The 18,993-nt window shown below is 37.6% G+C and overlaps 1 protein-coding gene across 1 annotated transcript in view; it reads left to right on the top strand.

Moving 5' to 3' along the window:
* LOC109085838 (LON peptidase N-terminal domain and RING finger protein 2-like) overlaps positions 1-18,993 on the top strand; it is a 54,017-nt gene that overhangs the window by 14,402 nt on the left and 20,622 nt on the right. Inside the window, exon 2 of the mRNA XM_042716315.1 lies at positions 10,340-10,458. Coding sequence (XP_042572249.1) covers positions 10,340-10,458 — 119 coding nt within the window. The remainder of the gene's footprint in view (positions 1-10,339; positions 10,459-18,993) is intronic.

Raw genomic sequence — 18,993 nt, 5'->3', positions numbered from 1 at the left:
GATGGCATACTGCGGGAGGTCAGGGCCGCGGAAAATCGTACTTTAAAAAGCGATTTAGAAATCGCGCACTCTCAAATCGTGATTTTATGACGATTTCTATCACACAGCCCTAGAATGAACTGGCAATGAACAGAAAATAAATCGGGCTTATTTAATTATACATATGAAATGATGTTATTATGTTATGACTTAGACATTTTTACATATATTAACAATATTATTATTTATTTTAATAGTAATTGGCGGCCCACCTGCAATACCATCATGACCCACTAGGGGGCCGCGGCCCACAGGTTGAAAACCACTGATCTAGGCTATAAATTGAGTGAGTTAAGTTGAGTTTTTACTAAGTAGTTTACCAAATAAAATAAAAAGAAAAATGAAACAAGGTGAAGTACTTTTCATTTCTAAAGTATTTGCGTTATTATATAAAGTCATTTTTGTCAATATTCAGAATAACTCCATATATTAAGTACTATGTCATGAAATATATCGTTACCGTGAAATAAAATGAGTCATAATGTGACAGAGGTTTTCCTGGCTCAAAATGAGGCAGAGGTGTTACCATCCTAATCATGTGCACACAATGGGCCTCATTCATGAGAATAATGATTTTTTGTTGTGCGTAAATCGTTCGTAAAGCCATTCTGACCTAAACTTTCTAATTCATGAAAATGTTTGTATTTTCATAATGTAGGAAAGAAATTTACACCTGCTCCCTACCACGTGTAAATGGTGCGTACATTGTTCTGTATTCATTTTGGCAAACTGATGACTCTGAATTTGATGCACTGCCATTGTAATATTATAAGTTCATTTGCTATTTTTTACATTTATTTATTTTTTGTAGCTGAGAGTTGATAAACTTTGGGTAAAACGCAGCGCTTGTCACTGTTACCCAGCTGTCCAATCAATGGAGGAGGGGCGGAACAAATACAACACTGACCATTCATCCTACTTGTACAACAACTGAACAACAGATAAGTTAATATTGCTGGTTACAGCATTTTTATATTCAGTAATATCCTTCAAAATTAGATGCTAGTAATACAATACTGCCATGCATATTTCAAATCATAGCATCCAATGCGTTTTAGCTAGAAAAACGCTGTGCCACCAAAGCGTTCTCCAGCACCACCAGCTGGCCATTTTAAGAATAGTGCCTGACAATTTTTTCAGATGGCTAAAAGCGCTTTGGTGGACACATGTTATTGAATATTTATTGTTAGGCAGGCTTTGGCCTATTAGTGTTTTTTGCATTTATGCATTATACTGGAGCCAATCCTGAGAAAGTAGACCAATATTCCACTGTGTTCCTGGACTCGCAATTTGCGTAGCTGTAATTCATGGGCAGGGATTATGCTAATTGTGAATGAGCGTGCACGAGCACCCTATTTACGAATGATTGGAATTCATTAACATACACATTTAAATTCTTTTGGTAGACTACATCATGAAATGCAGTCGCAGCAGGGTAACAGTTGCATTAGAGCTAATATTAGCATCAAGCTAAGACTTTTTATTTAATTAATAATAAGCTTTTACTCAAATCTCACTTTAAACCACAACTGAGAGTTTGTAATAACTTATGATTGTGATCTAATGTGGATTTTGGTCATATAATGTTGTTGAAATAAGTCATTTTTAGTTTTTATACTAAGCTAATAGTTACACCAGCTTGGCATTTCTCATGTAAACATTCTCTATTGTTATGAAAATACCCCAAATCTAATGAAAATAACAAACTTTTTATTTTTTCCAAATTCCTTTGTTTTCGTTCTAATTTTTCTGGAATCCTTTTTAATGGTTGAATTCCATTTTATTAATCAAAGCATGTCTAGTTATTTAAAATCATGAAACTTATACAACGTCACAAAAATTACGTTTAAGGCCCTATGAAATGTTTTATTTTCTTTCACCATACGTTTCATTGTTACCAAATTCTAGTAACATGTCTAATTATTTGAATGCATAAAACTCCTTAATTGATTCAAATTTATTCTTAAAATTGCCTTATGAAATGTTTTCTTTTTCTTCAAAAATTGTGTTGTGTATCTGGTTATCAAATGAAGGCATAACAGTGGTCTCAAACTCAATTCCTGGAGGGCCACAGCTCTGCAGAGTTTTACATACAACCAGCTCCAACTCACACCTGCTTGTAAGCTCCTAGTGATCCTAAAGACACTGATTAGCTGGATCAGGTGTGTTTGATTAGGGTTGGAACTAAACTGCAGAGATGTGGCCCTTCAGGATTTGAGTTTGGCTGTGTTCGAAATGGCATACTTGCTTACTGCCCAGTACACAGTGTATACTGCTTACTATTTTTAAAGAATAGTGTGTGAAACAGTATACAACAAGTAGTATGTTAAAGTGTTGTCACATGACAAAACATTAATTCAGCACAGCTGCTGAGGTTGTGACCTCACAAATAAATGTACTAAACATTCTTTTTACAAAGGCTTGTTAATTAAGGATTCATACTCGTAAATAATGCTATATTTCCCATTTGAACTTTTTTCATAATTAATGGACTTTACATACTGAACAGAACTAATAAGTGTAAATAGTAGTTAGGTGGTAGATATTTATATTTCAGTACTGTAGTACATTATAAAACAGTATGCAATAACAGTGTGTTTAAATTATCAAACTTAAAAATATTATTAAATGAATGCAACTTTATTGGGACAAAAACCTAACTATACCTATACTGCTAACCACCTAGTAACACTGTATTATTAATGCGTCTCTTTATTTCCAGTTTTCAAATATTTCCTTTATTTTGTATTGAAAATAAATGCCTTTCTGATCTGATATGTGATGGGAAAAGGAACAAAAACAAGTTTGGTAAAGGGTGGCCTAGATCTTGGTTCGATTGTGTGAAAATCAATCATGTATTTTACCCGCTGCGCTACTGACTGATAAATGGGCATCTTTTGCATTTGTGGGCGGAGTTAATGTAAATGGTCTCTACCAACAAATTGTTATTAATAAAATATATTACCGCAACATTTTTATTATTCAATATCTTTGAAATAATCTGTACCGTATAAAGCACTGTAGAGAAGTCTTTTTGACTTGATCGGAAACATGCTGTAGAGATTGAAGTACAATTAATGTCCTACTTATGATATTGTTTTTAGATACACAACCATAGTTTGTAGTTTACAGTAACATTTATGTATAAAAGTGTTACATTTTATAATCACTATTCCCCGCCTCCAGTTCACTCACGCGTTTGAAGATGAAACATTACATGAAGCGCGTTGCGTTCTGGGAAACAGTATCGCATGCAGTGTCTTCAGATGCATACATCAAATTCAGCAAATGTAATGTAAATTATTGCCGAAATGTCTTCAAGTAAAACCAAACTTTTATTTTGATGGGTTGCTGTGAATACATTTACAGTTCAGTGTGTATATGATATGATGCTAGTCTTACTCAAATGAAATGGTAAAATACTCATGAAGCAACTCACAGGGCAGTTCTGTTCCGGAGATGTTCATGTATTTATCTTCTTATTTAGTGAGACGACATCACCACGAGCATCACGCACGCTTCAGTACGAGTGTAGTAAACTAAACCGTGCCCATCCATCCATCATTAATGCTCATCGGATACGTTTTCTACCTTGTTTGCTCTTTGATTTTAACAAAAACAACGTATCCGCGTGGCGCAGCTGACACAGAACAGCAAGCTGAATGGATTCCCTGCATTTACAGCCAGCAAAGCAAAATGTAGTAATGTTCAAATAGTGTTTTTATTGTTCAGATAGAATATTCGGCTATTTGTGCACACACCTTTGTTTGAGTCAGTGGTAATATCATTGTGCACACAGGAACACTTATCGCCAGCGTTTTTTGACACGTCTTTGTGTTCATACCCAAGCAATTTCAGGCATGTGATCAGCTAGAGACAAAAAAAGAAGGAAAATCTGACCGTGCCCCAAGCCACGCCCACAAGCCACGCTTCATCACTCATTATTAAAAATATATATTTTAGCACATAAAAGATATACCTTATATTGTAAAAAATACATACTGTCCTGTAAAAAAAAAAAGCAGCATTTAATAATCATGACAACAATATAATAATATATTATAATAAAGTTATATTATATTTTATTGTAGTGTACAGAATTATTATTATTATTAAAGTAACTGCCAAAAGTTTGGAAACATTACAATTATTAATGATTTTGGAATAACTATCCTCTGCTCATCAAGGCTGAATTTATTTGATCAAAATAAAGGTAAAAAAATAAAAAAAAAGTTTTCAATTTTAATACATTATAAAATGTAATGTTATTCCTGTGATGCAAAGCAGAATTTTCTTCATCATTACTCTAGTTTTCAGTGTCACATGATCTTTTATAAATCATTACAATTTGTTTGACTCAAGAAACATTTCTGATTATTATCAATGTTGACAACAATTTTGCTGCTCCATATTTTGTGTGGAAATGAACTTTTTTTTCAGGATTTTTTTTGACAAATATAAAGTTTAATGAATAGCATTTATTTGCATTTATCAAATATATGAATTACATTTGTTAATGCATTTATTAATTGGAAATAATTTTAAATGTCTTCACTCACTTTTTGTCACTTTCATGCATGATGAATAAAATTAATTTCTCCTTATACAAATGTTTCAGTGGTATCGTTACCACAAAAATATTAAGCATCAAAACAGTTTCTAACATTTGTAATAATGAGAAATGTTTCTTAAGCAGCAAATCAGCATATTAGAATGATTACTGAAGGATTATTTGACACTGAAACTTTTTTGTAAACAACAACAGATTTACAAACGTTTCTAATGACAAATGTTGCGTTCCCAAATGCAAATTAAAGCGGCTTAAACCAAGGGCAGCACTTACAGTGAATCACAACTAAAAAAAAGTACTGTAACAGCAGACATGTAGTGCGTCACACTACAGCCTATTATATAATTACAGTACAACCGTTGTGAATTTTATGACCGCACTACCAATCTCAAATTCTCATCACCATTCATAAGTCACCGGGTCAAGTAACATGTTTTAGAGAGGATTCTGCTCGCGTTTGGCGCTTTGAATCATTTGAACGCTTAAACGGTCCTGCAGATGGTGCTGCGAGCTCGTACAGCGCTCTAAGGACCATTCCATCTGTGATGTTTCTTTTCACAATTTATTTTTAGGTAATAGCTTAAAAGGATACTCTACCCCAAAATTAAAATTTTGTCATTAATCACTTACCCCCATGTAGTTCCAAACCCGTAAAAGCTCCGTTCGTCTTCAGAACACAATTTAAGATATTTTGGATGAAAACCTGGAGGCTTGAGACTGTCCCATAGACTGCCAAGTAAATAACAGTGTCAAGGTCCATAAAAGGAATGAAAGTCGTCATCAGAATACTCCATCTGCCATCAGATGTGCTATTTAGGTTATATGAAGTGACAGGAACACTTTTTGTAAGCGAAGAAAACCAAAATAACGACTTTTTCCTATAATTCCTTTGTCAACAGTCTCCCCCGTGTCTCTCCATATCACCATATGCTGTGTATGCTCTTGTCATCCGCACCATAAGGATGCGCCGTTTCTACATGTATTTAGCTTTGATTTGAAATAAATCTGTGCATCACATCCCTGCAATTTTCACTGGTGATGAGCCGAGTGAACGTGCAAATTCACTCCCTGACATTAGATGGCGCTTAATGAAAAACAGAATACCCCGGGTACAAATCCTATTTGATCTGAAATTCCTCTTCATAACAGCTCCCTCTTATCGAGATTTTTGTAGTCGCTGTCACGTTTGTCATAAAGCTCTTTGTGTTCAGACACCAATGAGACCAGCAGCTCTACATTCACCTTGCCTTGATGCAGCTACTACTTCTACTTACTTCCTCTTCATCATTAGGTATCGATGTGTGCTCGGCTAGAACGTCTTGTACTTGAGCGTCACAAAGCTGTGTTTTACTGTAACTTCAGCAGCTCCAGGCATGTGAACAAAAGCGCCAATCTCATTGGATGGCCAGTTTTTAACGCGGCGCATCAAACCAAAAAGGGGTGTTTTTTTTTTTTTTTTTTTTAATGAAGCTTTTACACTCACATTGGCACCCTTATACGCGATAATCGTCCCGGTGTGCACAAGCCTTTAGAGGCAAGGTCACTATAGTTTTGCATTTTTATATTCATTTTATTTTAATATTGTTTAATACAATTTAGTTTAGTTTTTATTAGTTTAATAATTTTGTTAGTTTTATTTTAGTTGTGATTTTGTGAACACATTTCTATTTAGTTTTTATATGTTTTAGTAATTAAAGTTTAGCAGAATTAACAGATCACATCCAGACGCAGGCCAAAGAAAGACTTAATTTAACCTTAGTGATGCAAATGTCTAGTGAGTAGCAACACAAAATTGACACAAACTGAGATTGATTAGATGGTAAAAGTATACAAATATATGCCAAAATGAAGCAGTCATGCCTTTTTACTCCATAAATCGATACAAGTTGCGCTTACATTATCATATTTAAACGAGTATCCACTGAACATAAATTGTGTATGCTTGTGTCAGCTGCACCACGTGGATATGTTGTTTCTGTTCAAATCAAAGCGTAAACGGCGTATCCGCATGGCACAGCTAACACAGAACAGCACATGCCATTTACGTTCAGTGGATACTCTCCAAAATGGAGCTAGGGTGGAGACGAATTGTTGAATAAAGGCTTCTTTTGTTTTTTTCTTCTTTCGCCCACAAAAAGTATTCTCGTAGCTTTGTAAAATTATGGTCAAACCCCTGATGACACATGGATTATTTTACCGATCTCCTTGGTATGTTTTTGGACCTTAATCATGGCAGTACCCTTGCTGTCTATGGGAGGGTCAGAGAGCTCTTGGGATGCATCAAAAATAACTTAATTTGTGTTCCGATGGTGAACAGAGGTCTTACAGGTTTGGAACAACATTAGGGTGAGTAATTAATGACATAATTTTCATTTTTGGGTGAACTATCCCTTTAACACACCTGATTCAGATAACCAGCTCATTAGAAGAGAGCTCCATGAATGAACTGTGTTCCGATTGACATGTTCCCTAAATAGTGTTCACTGCTCTCTACTCCCTGCACACGGGAAATCGGCTGAAGTTCACTTAAGAACACAGATTTGTGCTACAACACTGCCTGCAGTGTCTTAACACACAGACAAAACCTCCTACAGAAGTATGAGGGGTTATTTAACCGTAGTCATGAGATTTGCATAGAAGTCACGTTTTGTGTACTTTAATGCCCTTTGAATAGAACACGTACGCTTCTTTCGAACTGGAATCATGGTGGAATATCCTGTAATCTCCACTTCACAGAACATTTATGGTCGAATGGAAAAAACCCCTGAAGCAGTAAGAGAAACATACAAAATGTGCAGAGCGGGGGATCGCGAGAACCAGGATTAAGAACCGCTGGTTTAGAGAAAAGTATTATCTTCCCTATTTTTACATAGGTGTTGTGAGCATTACTGAGTACACACATAATGTAATGACTGTTTAATTCACGCAGAAACTCCACATATGCATAGCAGAAATAATTGCAATGACAACACTCCAGGAAATCCCTAATATGGACAAACAAACCTCTATGGACACCTTGGCAATTGAATTGCCATTGGCTAGTACATTTTTTTTTTTTTTTTTTTTTTTAGCTTACTCACCAGACTGAGAATATATATTGTTTGTAAAATGGCACAGTTTATTTTAAATATCTGAAAGTACAGTCTTAACATCAGTCAGTCAAGCATTATAATATATTATGATAATCAAGTGTTATTTAATGATATAACTTAGTAATTAGAATTAAAACTATAACCCAGTTGCCCTGCTATGTGGGCTCTACAACCGGAACGGAACAATGTACATAATTTGCTAAGCTAGTTGCATCCAATGCAAGGAGAAACCATTACCTACCATGATTGTAGAAAAATTCTGACTCACCACAGTTGCAAAAAAAAAAAAGTGTGACAGAAAAAAGAAGCGGTAGGAATGCGATTAACAAGCTAACAGACTGCTTACACGCTGCTAACACACATCACTAGCAGTTTAGAATAAAAGATTAAAGGCTAAAGTTGTCAAATTGGTTTGGTAGGTAAAATCAGAAATATGTGGAAGCTCTCATTTTCTAAAAAAAGTAACCTTTAGATCACTATCATTGTAATCAAGTCATGCGCTTCATTATGTAAGGGAAACAGGTCAATTTACCTCAAAGGGAATCATTTAAGACTTTAAAGGGAATTTGAACAGAATCACTGTTTCACGGCTGATCACTGAAACGGCCAGCGATTCATTGAACGAGCCGTATAACATCAACTCTGCTATGGATATTAATATCCAAAGTATAGTGAAAACACTATTAATTAGCACAGTAACAAGATCGTCAGTTTAAGACATTAACTTGTAAGCACAAAACACAAGATACTTCTCTTTTCAATATGAATAAGGCTTTATTATAACTAATCTAACACATAAGCACACGCACTCACATTCACACAAGTTGCAGGAAGATAGAAAGTTAGGAAAGAATGGGTTTAAGAATGAAAAAGTGAAATCCCAAGTTTACAGCAATACGTGAAATTGCATAGACATGAACAACCATCAATCACTTCAATAACCCTCGGATTGAGTTCCTCAATGAGGTTCAAATTATATTAGATAGCTACACCAGTTTAGATCAGAGTCTGGAGGTACGTTACTTGTGATGCCTGTGTAAATGGGGTTCCCTTTGTTGTCGTTGAAAAGGGGGTTTCCTGAGGTTGCTGATTGGCTAGAAGTTCAGTAGTCGTTGAAGTGACGTCTTGGGAAGCCCGAGGTTGGGCGTTGGCTGACGATGTGGAGTTGTGGGCTGGCTGAAGTTTCAGATGGGCACGCGAGGTCAGACTCGGAGACACGGCGTTACAAAACTTAACTCAGAACACGAAACTCTCAAACAGAAAAGAAAAGAAACTAAAGTAAAAGAATAGAAGTAAAGTTTGACGAGACTAGGTGGTGTTTCTTCTCATCGTGGTGAAGTAGCAGCAGGCTTGCAGGCCGAAGCACGCTGGAACAGCACTCAAAGAAAGCTAAAAGTGATGACTAAAAGCAACAGCTGAAAAGCCAAAGCTAAAAACAAAATTTGATTGTGTCCTGAGTATTTAAACTGGCCTTTTGGCCACACCTCAAATGTTGTCTTGACCAATTAGATATTGTCTTTGCTCGGTGTTGTGATGTTTGTCCTACACATTCATAAATCTTATGTTATCTTATCAAGCACGTGGTCTGAATTTTCCCGCTCTTGCAAGGTATAATTTTGGACATGATTCCTATGATAAGAATATGATACATCTGACAAATATCTGATGGTCAGAAACATTTCAAGCAAGAAGATTCGAACACACACATACTAAACATGAATATGAATACTTAAGCTATTCAATAGTTATTAAAAAGACATACACAATAAGTGATTAGAAACATGATAGTGAAATGTGTTGGTTTCATAAATGATATGGAGTTAAGCAATGGACTGATATTCCTTTAGAAGTCTTTTTGTGTTCATCTGTAAAAGACAATTTCTCTGCTTTTCTTTGACATAAAGATGTTCTGTGGAGACCAGAGGTTATAAGGTCCCCTTAGGAATTTCAGTCTGGTTCTGCTAGGTGGGGGGGGGAAGTCAATCCAACGATCTTGTTTACTCTCATGGGTTTACATGTGATGGTCAGGCTGTGCATCTCTTTGACCATCAATCTTGATTACTTGCCCCAAATTTGACGATCTCTTTTCCGAATTGAAATTGTCAATAATTGTTCTAATGGTGTTAATGTTGAGAGCGGTTCTGTGAAAGAGTTGGTTGGTTAGTGGACTTGCTTTTGACTTGTTGCACTAGGAATTGATTTACAACATCCTGTTGCCTTTCTGAGGAATTCGGCTCCTCGTGTTTCAACCATGGTCCTGATCGACTCTTTAATTTGTCTGGTTCAGGTCTGATATGCTACAATTAATTATAATCAAAGTGAATAAATATTCCTAGAGTTTCGTCACCTCTCTTGTGTAGACATTCATTTTATTTATGTGGATTGTACTACTTTAGCTATGATAGTTGTGGGTTATGAAACTGCGACAACCAAAAAAAAATTGCTTTAGGACCTTATAGTTCCTTTGATATTGTTTATGCCTTGGAGTGGTCTTTAATCCATTTTATATGTAATAAAATAATACATTAGTCTGTTAATGTTTTAGCCACAACTGTCTAGCTTACAACCTCCTTAAAATTACCTAATTAAATTCCTGTTCTATCTATTTCTTTGTGAACAACCTTCTCCCCCTCCACAGAGCCCTGTATATGTCGGCTCCTGGCTCGGCGGGCAGAGCTGCTTATGGAAATGAAGAATTTTGGCCAAGCCATTAAGGATTGGGACACCATGTGCCGACTCCGTCCCCAGTGGCCAAAGGTAGGAATCTGTGAGGAGACACACATACACAAACCATGGCTTTAAAATCCCTTTAAGACCCTTTCCCACCATTAGGGTGTAATGATATCATATCATATATATCATGGGGTTGGTAAGCAGACAGACTGCAAATGTAAATGAAAAACAAGAGATTTCTTTGTGCTGTTGTAACTTATTGTTTTAATGGGAGCCCTATGTATTTTGCCAGACTCTGATGCTCTTTACACTAGTGTTGTTATGATACCAAAATTTGGACTTCGATATGATACCTGAATAAAATATCTCGATACTGCTGAACCTATACCATGACCAAAACATAACACAACAGGAAAAGTAATTGAGTAATAGATGATCCACATAGAGCTTATAATTATTTTATCTATTAATAAAAAAAGTGTCTGCCTGCCCTGCTTTTTGAGCATTTCATCCCCCTTTTTAAAAAAAAAACACATGCCAGTGCCACTACACCATACTATGGTGGTTTCCCCCTAATATAATGGCAGGGGAAACACTGAATATTCCTCTGTCACTTTAAAAGCTGCACACATATGGAAAAAAAAAAACCTATCACGATTTTTGATCAATTTTGCGATTTCGTTTTTATTTGTCATGCATTGGTCATAGAGCTCATTGTAGCGGTGCCTCAGGTGCTGAAATATATTTATTGCCCAAGGTTTACACGTACTCCGTTTGCAGTGCGTATAAAGTATGTGTATGCGGTGCAGCAGCGAGAGCGCATTATTGTAAAGTGAAAGCACATTAAAATAAAGCGCGAGCACGAATCTCTCCGCTCGCATGCAGATTTCCTTTGCTTTGTCACAAAACCAGACACGCGTGCTCAGATACACGCTGCTCTCGTCCGAAGTGCATTCTGACTGGATCGAATAGCATACTGTGGGAGGTCGAGCCCGCGGAAAATGGTGCTATAAAGCAATTTCGAAATTGCGCACGCTCAAATTGTGATTTTATTACGATTTCGATTAATCGCATAGTCCTAATCTCGAGTGTAGTTCTGGAGTGATTACACTGTTTTATATGATTTGACTGTAACGACATACATGGATATAAAAAAACTGATCCATGGAAAAGAAATTGTTGGCTGTCTAAGTGAGTTTGATTCATACATTGATGGTTTATGTTGTTAATTATATGATGCAGTGAACACTTTAGCACAAGTTTATAATTTAATGCACAAGCACTGCTGCAGTTTATATAACACCACTCTCCAAGAGTAGAATGGTACTTTTAATTCTTTTAAATCTATCCTAGTCAGTTAGAATATCTTAGTTTTACCGGCAATATATATTTGTTTGTGAGTGCATTTTTTTAAAGATATGTCCAGATGTGCAGTCTACCAATAATATTAGAACGACAGCACTTGGGAACGCCCACAAGCGTCTTCACAGTACAGAGTTTAGAGACATACAGCGAAAAAGTTGCTGGCGGTGTGAACAGGGCTTCAACTTAATTGTCAGTAAGTTTAAGCAGTCTGCGCTGCATGGATATATAAAGTTTGGCACAGCTAGTGTGCATGCAGGGAGTGGAAGCAGAGCACTGCACACACACACTCTCCTGCTGTCACACTTCGATGCAACTCAGGAAGTACAGCTCTTATTAAAACACATTCTTAAAGAACTGGTACTCAGTGTTTCCTTTAGGATATTTTCCAGCTGTGGTGGCAGGACTATTTCCCATTGACCATGCCCCCTCCCAACACAAGAATTGTGTGTACTCAAACTCGGAATTTAATTTATTTTAACTAAAAAATAAAGTAAATAATCAGTAATAAAATAAGAACAAATAAATTGAATGACTTGCAATAGCACAAACGAAAAACAAGATACAAATTTAACCTAAATAAACCTGATGCTGTTTAAGACCTCATTCACTGATCTAATATACTGTTACATATGTGTTTTGCTTCTCAGTGGTATACAATCTCTTAATAGCCTAAATCAACCATGTATTTGGCCATTTTTGCACAATGCATGCAAAACATAACTCAATTCTGTAGTTGCACACTGTATCAGAGGCAGCTTAATATGCGCATGCTTTAAGCTGCCTCTGATCAGTCAATAGAAAAATAGCTTGGAGAGGTCTGAATTTTTGTTTTACAGTGTGAGTTTTTCGAATATCTGCATAATCGCAAATGTACAATAAACAACAACTTACAGAGTAATTTTCAGACACAAAATTCTGTTTTGCTCCGTCAGAAAGACAAAAGAACAAACAGCAGAACCTCTGCGTCTCCGAACAACAGTGTTTTGTTCCTCAGCGTTACACAGACCAGCAAATGATTCAATTAGGCTATAAGTACAGTCGTTTGCAAAGTTAAATGAATCAGCTTTTTAAAGGAATTGGTTGATTCAACTCACTCATTAAGACAGTCACTTGCTGCCACCTCCTGGCGGTTGTAGTTTCATATTTAAAAAAGTAGCTTATTTTATTGAAACGTAACATTTATGCACAATCCATCTATGAATTTTGTTGATTGTGATTTCATTTGATTGTTAATAGCCAGCATGTCTATTCATTCAATTGAATTTATTGATTAAACTAGAACCTGACATAAGAGGACACAGATATGACAATAACTATACACACACACACATTTAGTCATTCACTGGATGCTTTTATCCAAAGCGACTTACAAATGAGGACAATGGAAGCGATCAAAAACAACAAAAGAGCAATGATATATAAGTGCTATAACAAATCACAGTTAGCTTAAATGCAGTATACGTAGCAAGGGCTTTTAAATAATATAATAAATATAAAGAAAACGGATAGAATAGAGAAAGAATAAAGCAAGCTAGTGTTAGAGGTCTTTTTTATAATTGTATAATAAATGAAAAGAAAATAGATAGAATACTGAAAGATTAGAAAGGTAGTTAGATTTTTTTTACTTTTTTTTTTTTAAGAATAGACTTAGAATTGTGAGTGCTAAAGTTAGAGGGTCAAATAAAGATGAAAGAGATGTGTTTTAAGTCGATTCTTGAAGATGGCAAAGGGCTCAGCTGCTCGGATTGAGTTGGGCAGGTCATTCCACCAGGAGGGAACATTTAATTTAAAAGTCCGTAAAAGTGACTTTGTGCTTCTTTGGGATGGCACAATCAAGTGACGTTCACTTGCAGAATGCAAGCTTCTAGAGGGCACATAAGTCTGAAGTAATGAATTTAGGTAAAGGGGTGCAGAGCCAGTGGTGGTTTTGTAGGCAAACATCAATGCCTTGAATTTTATGCTAGCAGCTAAAGGTAGCCAGTGCAAATTGATAAACAGAGGTGTGATGTTTATTATTTTCGGCTCATTAAAAATTAATCTTGCTGCCGCGTTCTGGATTAATTGTAAAGGTTTGATAGAACTGGCTGGAAGACCTGCCAAGAGAGCATTGCAATAGTCTAGCCTGGACAGAACAAGAGCTTGAACAAGGAGTTGTGCAGCATGTTCCGAAAGAAAGGGTCTGATCTTCTTGATGTTGAATATGCAAATCTGCAGGACCGGACAGTTTTAGCAATGTGGTCTGAGAAAGTTAGCTGATTATCAGTCATAACTCCAAGGTTTCTGCCTGTTTTTGAGGGAATTATGGTTAATGTGCCTAACTTGATGGTGAAATTGTGATGAAACGATGGGTTTGCTGGAACCACAAGCAGTTCTGTCTTGGCAAGGTTGAGTTGAAGGTGATGGTCATTCATCCAGCAAGAAATGTCTGTTAGACAAGCTGAGATGCGAGCAGCTACCGTCGGATCATCAGGATGGAATGAGAAGGTAGAGTTGAGTGTCATCTGAGCCCTGAGGCACCCCAGTAGTTAGAAGTTGTGACTTGGACACCTCACCTCTCCAAGATACTTTGAAGGACCTGTCTGATAGGTAAGACTCAAACCACTGGAGTGCGGTTCCTGAGATGCCCTTTGCCAGTAGGGTTGACAGGGCTTCAACAACTGAGAGCAAGGCAGTCTCAGTTGAATGTCGTCTTTTCTAAAGCCAGATTGGTTGCTGTCAAAAAGGTTGTTCTGTGTGAAAAAGGCAGGGACTTGGTAGAACACCGCTCGTTCAAGTGTTTTTGCAATGAAAGGAAGAAGGGAAACTGGTCTGTAGTTCTCTAAAAGAGATGGGTTGAGGATTGGTTTCTTAAGTAGTGGAGTTATACGAGCCTGTCTAAATGATGAGGGCAAACACCAGTGTGGAGGGATATGTTAATGATGTGAGTGAGTGCAAGTACAACTGCAGGAGAAATGGCTTGAAGGAGATGAGATGGAATAGGATCAAGCGGACAAGTAGTAGGATGATTAGAAAGGATGAGTTTGGAGACTTCAGCCTCAGAGAGTGAAGAGAAGGATGTGAATGAGTGTATGTTTGCTGGTGAGATGTGCTTGATGGATTGTGGTGTGGAAAATTGTGCACTAAGGTTTTTAATTTTATTAATGAAAAACGTGGCAAAGTCATCAGCTATTAGAGATGAAGCAGAAGGGGGAGGAGGAGGACAAAGGAGCGAGGAAAATGTTTTAAAAAGCATGGGAGAGTTAGACGAATTGTTAATTTTGTTATGGTAGTATGTCCTTTTAGCAGTGGAGACATTAGCAGAGAAGGAAGAGAGGAGTGACTGGTACACATTAAGGTCAGTAGTATTTTTGGATTTGCACCAAACCCTTTCAGCAGCTCTAAGCTTAGAACAATGTTCGCGTAGAACATCAGATAACCAAGGGGTTGAAGGGGTGGTACGGGCTGGCCTGGAAGACAAGGGGCAAACAGTGTCTAATAAAGATGTAAGGGTGGAGCAGAAAGTATCAGTAGCACTGTTAGCATCAAAAGATGCTAACAGTTTAGGTGAAGTAAGCGAAGATGAAACCATTGCAGATAGCCGGGAGGGTGAGAGTGAGCATAGGTTATGTCGAAAGATGACATGTGGAGGGGTAAGTGATGTGTCAGGAACCATGTTGAGGTTAAGAGTGAGGAGGAAGTGATCTGAAGTGTGCAGTGGAGTAACCAGTACATGATCAGTGGAGCAGTGTGGTGTGTAAATAAGGTCCAGTTGGTTGCCTGATTTGTGAGTAGCAGTAGTTGACACTCGGTTGAGATCAAAAGAGGCATGCAGAGTGTGGAAGTCACTAGATAGAGGTTTATCTAGGTGGATGTTGAAATCTCCAAGCATAACTAGGGGAGTACTATCCTCAGGAAAGGTTGAGAGCAGCACATCTAATTCATCCAAAAAGTTACCTAGTGGTCCTTGGGGTCATTAGACAACTACAAAATGTATTTTGAGAGGGTAGGTAACAGTAACAGAATGAGATTCAAAGGAGCTGTTGATACCCAAAGATGGTAAAGGATTACATTTCCAATCATTAGAGATGAGCAGACCAGTACCTCCACCTCTTCCAGTCAAACGGGGGGAGTGGGAAAATGAGAAATTATTGAAGAGTGCTGCAGGTGTAGCAGTGTCCTCTGGTTTGATCCAGGTCTCTATCAAGGTCATGTGATTAAGCTTTGAATGACTAATAATAGAAGTAGTGCTGCGGGGGCAGCTGTGGCCTAACGGTTAGAGAATTGGACTTGTAACCAGAAGGTCGCAGGTTCGAGTCTCTGTGCTGGTAGGAGTTGTAGGTGGGAGGGAGTGAATGAACAGCGCTCTCTTCCACCCTCAATACCCATAGCTGAAGTGCCCTTGAGCAAGGCACTGAACCCCCAGTTGCTCCCCGGGCGCTGGATATAGCTGCCCACTGCTCCGGGTGTGTGTTCACGGTGTGTGTTCACTTCTCATTGCTGTGTGTGTGCACTTGGATGGGTTAAATACAGAGCACCAATTTCGAGTATGGGTTACCATACTTGACAAATGTCACGACTTTCACTTTAGAAAAATCGGCTTTGTTTACAGCAGACTGGCAATTCCAGAGACCAATAGAAAAAGAAAGTAGTGTATTAGCAGACATAGGCAAAGTTTGCAGGTTGTTAAAATTGCGCTGACTACATTGTGTGATGCGTGGTTTGCGAGTGGTAGTGATAGTAGGGATCTGGAAACACATAGTAAAAATTGGTTATACAAACTGAAACAGAAGTGAAATAAGTAGAAGGAAAAAATGGTTAATCAAAACAGTACTTATATCCCTTGCCGGTGTCCCTGCCCAGTGGAGTCGCACGGTAGAGTCGATGGTCTTTACACTCTTCGGTCTTCACGCGAGGAGGGCTTAACAGGAGGGCTGCCACGACCGTTGCCGCGGTATACTAACCTATTTTTTTATATATATATACCCATAACAACAAAACGGAAATTGAATTCAGCTGAACACACTTTACTGTTTATCACAATAAAGGTCTAAGCAAGCACACAACACTGACAATGTATGCGATAGAGTATGAGACCAAACGAACAAGCGTTTCCTAGCAACGACAACTGCGCTAAACACTGAGACAAGAAATAAATACACTTACGATCTGCTTTTAACTTCAGCTGATTTAACTGCTTCTCTCAAAGGGTATTTCTTCACACTGTTTTTTGCTAGTGCTTGAACACACTTGTTTATCACAACAAAGGTCTAAGCAAGCGCACGGCACTGACAACGTGTGCGAATATAAAACATATTTTAATTGATAATATTATAATATATATTTTTTTACATATGATTCTGCACTGTTTCTAAAGACTATATTTATATGTTAAATATGTTTATTTATCAGCTTTAATATATATATATATATACACACACACTCCATAATGATGTTCTATTTGAGTGTACATTACATTAGGTATAGGGCCCAAACATAACCTCAAGCCCAGGGGCCCAACACCGCCCCCCCCCCCCAAGTCCTGCCCTGCATGCTGCACTTTTAGATGTTTTAAATTAAAAGGATTTCTTCCCCTACATAGGCTAATTGACAATAGGGATGCACTGATTATAGATTTTGTTGGTACGATTATTGTCTGAGAAATAGTCACGGTTTTATGATTATGACGATTATTATGCATTTATTAATTTCACAAAATTATTTATGTATAAATTCACATGGAAACTCTTTAGATATTAAAGTGTTATTTATTGCTGCCTTTTGAAACAAATAACACAGTAACCAATAATACAGCACAAAATAATAATAGTAAAGACAAACAAAAGTCCATCTCTCCAATTGGAATTAAAAAGGTGACCTCTGCTCTGTAAACATCCATGTCAGTATTTCCCTTTTGAAAATAACTAATGAAAATAGACCACAAAAGTATTTACTGTTTTCAGTTTGTACATTATTTACATTTCTTTTGGACCTGAGGCAGAGAACTGGAAATATGGTGGAAAAAATGTAATCTTGTTTGTTTTTGACTTATGAATAATACTATAAAATGCATAATAAATAACAATATTAATGAAGTATTTATTAATATAAGATTATTAACTTTATCCCACAGGGGGAATTATTAATGAGGGGAATAAGCTGAACTATTATTGTAATCAACTGTCATCCATACGTCATTTTAATAATTTTTATAATAATTCATATGATTTTACATGTGGCCTGAGAAAAACAGGTCTGCTTAAATAGTTATCTGTGCAATAAAGTCAGCGATATCACTGGAAATGAAGTGTCTCCAACTAAGCAAACCAGAGGCGACATCGGCAAGGAACCAAAACTCCATCGGTGACAGAATGGAGAAAAAACCTTGGTATGAAACCAGGCTCAGCCGGGGGTCCAGTTCTTCTCTGGCCAGACGAAACCATTAGTTCAATTCCAGGCTGCAGCAAGTCACATTATGCAGAGGACTCATCTTGTTCCTGTGGTCTTGTCGTGGTGGACATCTGAGACAAGGTCCTTACAGGGAATCTGGGGCTCATCTAGTTGTCCTGGTCTCCGCTGACTTAAGGGGCTGTAGAGGTCCTCTGATCTGGATACAGACTGGATCTGGTGGCTACGGTGACCTTGGAATAAGAAGCCCCTTTCACACTGCACGTTGGACCCGGAAAATTGCTGGAACATTGCCGGGTCACCTTCTGTGTGAACGCAAACACATCCCGGGATAGATTCCGGGATTGATCCCGGGTTGGGGACCTAGTAACATTGCCGGGTTCAGTCCCAGAACGAGCGCTGTGTGAACTAATGCCATAAAGGGTAACGAGGCAGAGATCAGGTAGTTCCTCGTTTGCAGCTTAAGTGAAAGTTAATGTGCCTAGCGTTTTCGACTCGTACATTACACGTCACACCCTGATATCACGTGTCTTTACGGGATCTTTACGGGTTGTGTGTGAATGCACACACACATTCCGGGTAATCACTGGCAGTGTGAAAGGGGCAAAATCTAGCGACCCGGGAACAATTGCCGGGACACATTAGACCGTGTATTTTCCGGAATCGCAGTGTGAAAGGGGCTAGAGAGAAACAGACTAATATTAGCGTACATGCCATTCTTCTAACGATGTAGCAAGTACATTGGGTGTTACGGGAAGTGTTCCCAGTTCTGGTTGACCTAATTAATGCAGCCTAAAAATCCTTTAATGTATTTCAATATTAGAAATGTGTTAGTGTGTTATGTGTAAGACAGGTTGAAGAGATGGGTCT

Source organism: Cyprinus carpio, chromosome B1, assembly GCF_018340385.1.
Source record: "Cyprinus carpio isolate SPL01 chromosome B1, ASM1834038v1, whole genome shotgun sequence".
NCBI classification, from domain to species: domain Eukaryota; kingdom Metazoa; phylum Chordata; class Actinopteri; order Cypriniformes; family Cyprinidae; genus Cyprinus; species Cyprinus carpio.
The sequence above is the reverse complement of the archived record's forward strand: the minus strand, read 5'-3'. Positions and strand labels throughout refer to the sequence as shown.